Here is a 4,576-nt window from a genome sequence, read left to right on the forward strand (position 1 = left end):
TGTAGTTTACCCATAATTTTATTGTGGTGTAGACTAAGCCTAGGGTTAGAGGATGTTGGGGCGTGGCGGTCAGATATCGTGTCACGAGGCGAACCTAACAATGGAAACACGACAGCCGCCGCATGCCTTTATGTTTGATGGCATCACTGATTACGTCATATTTTCACTTTTGGTGCTGGAATATTTTTTCTATCTTTTAATTCTTAATGTTTCACTCTGACTAATTATATCGATTTAGGCACACGTAATTTTAACAAATAAGTATTTTAGTAGGAATTTATATATATATATATATATATAAGGATTTGAAATTGAAATCTGTTCAAATGATATCAAACTGCTTACCACTTGAATTAATCAGTTGACGCTGTCCAATATTTTCCTTCTTTGCAATTTGTGAATAATTGAGAGCTTACCTTGTTAAAAATATTTCAGTACTTTTTCCAAAAAAGATATTAATAAAATATATCATTTCATAATAATTGAGAGCTTATAATGTTAAAACTTTGAACTAAAATATCCGGATATAAGAAAATTTTATTACCCATTCAACTAAATAGTCCTTATAATATTATATTAGTTCTTTATTTAACAATTGTATTTAATGTATTTATCAAATAATTTAAGTTAAATGTTATAAAAAAGTATTACTATAAACCATAATTATTTTTCTTATATGGTAAATAATCTTTGTTTTTTAATGCATTAAAACCAAAAAGGGCGGACTCAAACAAGTGACAGATAATCACGGATTAATTTATGTCTGTAAAATAATCAAGTAGCACGTGCACGTACATCAGAGACACGTGCGATTACCCTATGAAACGAAATTCCACCATTTAATTTCCGTCTCACCCACTATCTCCTCCATCTCTCTCTTTCTCGCCGGCACTCCCCAAGCTCTGAAGCTCCCTCATCTCGTCCCAACAATTCATTTTCTCTTCGATTATATTCAATCCGATTTCAAGGTAATTCACAATCCCCATTATTTTACATCAACAATTTCCTGCTTTTCTTTTCAATTTTCAATTTCGATTGCTTAATTTTTTTTTCTTCAAATCTCGTCCAGGTTCACGGTAATTCTTTACTTTGTTTCAAATCTCGTCCGGGTTCAGAGTATTTCATTATTGATTTATTTAACTAAGTGTGCTACTAATCTGTTAATATCTGGCTCTGTTTGGCTGCCGAGAAAATTGAAACTTGCTATGAAGTTCGTTTCCATTCTCTTACTTGACTTGAAAGTCAAAAACTTTTTTGTCCAATCATGAAGGAAAAAATAAGTCCCGATACTTCAGATTGCCTTCTTTTTAAGAAAGAAATCGGCAGATATAGCTTGATAAAAAGCTACTTCTGTTTGACTAATGTTCTAGTTTAATTTAGATTCAACTTGGTTATTGTTATTTTGGAACAGGTTGATGGAGCAGCGTGATGCTGTTGTAAACGTGTTTGGGATGCATTGATTTGTCTTATTTTAGTACCAGTTGGCTCAATTTCGGGTTGGATTGAATCATTTTTCGATAGAAATGGATCGCTGTGACACTTCAGGATTCGTTAGTGGGGGTGGGATTTACTCGCTCAACGGCATCTTCTAACCCTAGTTTTTGTGGCTAATTGTCTTCACCCGGAAGTCAGGTTGACTGCTCTGTTGCATTTGGGATCTGCTCTGCATATTGTTGTCTCAAGTTTTCTGCTATTGCTATATGGATTCCAGGTCCTCAAACTTGGGGTTCCCTGCTAATTTTTCTTTGAATGAATTCAATATTTCGGGTAGTTCGATGCAAGTTGGAGGAACTGGTGGTGCATATGGAAAAGATACTGTTCTAAGTCTTGATTCCCCGGGCTCCTCAATCCCTTACATGTCCACATCAAAAGGAATCAAGAGGAAGTGGAGTTTGATGGATGGATCTGTGTGTGAGCAAGTTGGGTCATCATTGGCTCTTCGGCTAGGCCGCTATTCGAGTTCCTCAGACAGCAAGGGAAGTTCAACAACTGCTTGTACTGCCACATCTTCAGCCAAAGAATCTGATGTGGAGTCCTCAATGGACATTGAATTGGATTTTACCCTCCATATTGGAAATGAAAACGTAATCAACCCCAAGAAACCTGCTGGTTCAGATCCGAAAGGAATGGGGTTGCAACTAAACGTTGACCTGGAGTTAAGCCTGTCAACTGGTTTTTCTGAATCTGATATCACTGGTGTCCATCTCAGCTCTTCTCCCGATACACCAGGTACGAAGATGCCGATAGCAGTTGAAGGGCCTCCAAATGCAGATGAAAGATCTACTTCATGTCACTGGAAACCTGGAATTGGTTCGCCAGCATTTCAGAGTTTACCAGTGAAAGAGACTAGTGTCTTCTTCAAGGAGGTTCCAAGAAGCATTGATCTTTCTCCCATTGTTCCAGAGCTATCTTCAAGCGTGATTACTACACCAAAAAGCTCGGTGACTTGCACTTCCGGGATAATGCAGCAACAACAGCCACAACACCGCAGTTCTAGTTCAAAGACATGTCAGGTTGAAGGATGTGGAAAGGGGGCCAGAGGTGCCTCTGGCCGTTGCATCTCTCATGGTGGTGGCAGGAGGTGTCAAAAGCCTGGCTGCCATAAGGGAGCAGAGGGCCGAACTGTGTATTGCAAGGCCCATGGTGGCGGTCGACGATGTGAATTTCTTGGGTGCACAAAAAGTGCAGAAGGTCGTACTGATTTCTGTATTGCCCACGGTGGTGGTCGGAGATGTAGCCATGATGGTTGTACTCGAGCTGCCCGAGGCAAATCTGGACTATGTATTCGTCATGGTGGTGGGAAGAGATGTCAAAAGGAAAATTGCGCAAGGAGTGCCGAAGGCCTCTCAGGACTTTGCATCTCACATGGAGGCGGGCGGAGATGCCAATTTATAGGATGCACAAAAGGGGCACAAGGGAGCACCATGTTCTGCAAGGCACACGGTGGTGGAAAACGGTGCACGTTTCTAGGGTGCAACAAGGGTGCTGAAGGGAGTACCCCTTTCTGTAAGGGTCATGGAGGGGGGAAAAGATGTGCATTTGAAGGTGGTGGGGTTTGTACGAAGAGTGTGCATGGAGGAACCAACTTTTGTGTAGCACACGGAGGAGGCAAGAGGTGTGCCGTGCCTGAATGCACAAAGAGTGCAAGGGGACGTACTGATTATTGTGTTCGACACGGTGGAGGTAAAAGATGCAAGTCTGAAGGGTGCAGCAAAAGTGCACAAGGTAGCACGGATTTCTGCAAGGCACACGGCGGAGGCAAGAGATGCTCCTGGGGCCATCCTGGGTCAGAATATGGAAACCAACCTTCTGGTCCTTGCAACTCTTTTGCAAGGGGCAAAACAGGTCTTTGTGCACTCCACAGCAGCCTGGTTCACGATAAGAGGGTTCATGGAGGTGCAACACTCGGGCCAATTGTCCTAGATCCTAAACTCTCCATTTCTGGGAAGATGAAAGAGATTGCTACTCCTGAGGGCATAAATGTCGACACTATGAAAATGTGGAGTGGCATAGAACCTTCTGAAGGCGGAACTTGTTCTAGTTTGAATCGATATGGAGTTCCATATGCTTCTAGCTCTGTCGACAAAGGAGGCTTCTCTGTTTATGCTCCTGAAGGTAGGGTTCATGGTGGGAGTTTGATAGCAATGCTAGCAGGCGGTTCCGGTCTTGCCTCAGTCAACACCGCAGGTTTTGCCGGTGATGCATCGGAGCCAAACAAATCTATTAAGCCCCCCCAGAAATGGATGTAAGTTTATTATTTCTCAACTATCATAAAATTATTCGTGGAAGTTATAACTAGTTTCCCTGCTTGTTGTTTGCATCCTTCGTTCAAGTTTGGTAGGTTAGAAACCTTTGGTCATTCATTAGTTTTAGATTTGCAAGGAAAGTGCTTTATTGTTCGGTGTTACCATTTGTTGTAAATATTTTCACATATTTCCAGCAGGTTGTTGTGAATATATAGGCTAGTGCCTGTAAGGTCCAGTCAGTTTGTGGAACATTATGCTTATAATAAATCTTTTCTTTGGGGGTCTTATTTATCATTTTGCTATTTTTTAAGATCAATTGAATTGTATAAAGTTTGGTTAATTTAGTTGGTTTTAACCTAGTTAAAATTACTATTACTTTCAGTTAGATTAATTTGGATTTAATAGACTCTTTTCATTCGAGTTAAAATTTGATCGGGTCTTAAGTTTTGATTTTCAATGAGTTTAGACTTGAAATATATATAATATGTATTAATTTTTTAAATATTTTTAGTTAATTAATTTATTTGATTAATTAATGGCTTTATAAGTGAATTAATTAATAATTGAATTTTAGTTTTTTTAGCTTTTGGATTAAATTTTAATTCAGTTATTCTCGTATTACAAATGATGTCAATGTCTCGTAATAAAAATTGAATTTTAAATAATTAAAATTTAAAGAATAGAAATTAAACAATAAAACACTCATAAATATAATATTTATGCTCGTTTACAAAGTTCATCAATTTGTTAAATAGATAAGTACATATTTTCAAAGAAAAAGTAAATCCTATAAATAATCATTAAAGTATAATTAATTTTAGTATTTAAAA

General features: G+C 38.6%; 1 protein-coding gene across 1 annotated transcript; it reads left to right on the top strand.

Annotated features, from left to right (window-relative positions):
- Positions 1-849: 849 nt before the first annotated feature.
- On the top strand, positions 850-4,044 carry LOC120135046. Its single transcript, XM_039151413.1, has 2 exons — positions 850-968; positions 1,412-4,044. The coding sequence occupies exon 2, from the start codon at positions 1,701-1,703 to the stop codon at positions 3,747-3,749; it is 2,049 nt and encodes a 682-aa protein (XP_039007344.1). The 5' UTR covers positions 850-968; positions 1,412-1,700; the 3' UTR covers positions 3,750-4,044.
- The last annotated feature ends 532 nt before the right edge of the window (positions 4,045-4,576 follow it).

This window comes from Hibiscus syriacus, unplaced genomic scaffold, assembly GCF_006381635.1.
Source record: "Hibiscus syriacus cultivar Baekdansim isolate YM2019G1 unplaced genomic scaffold, ASM638163v2 tig00110602_pilon, whole genome shotgun sequence".
Lineage (NCBI taxonomy): Eukaryota > Viridiplantae > Streptophyta > Magnoliopsida > Malvales > Malvaceae > Hibiscus > Hibiscus syriacus.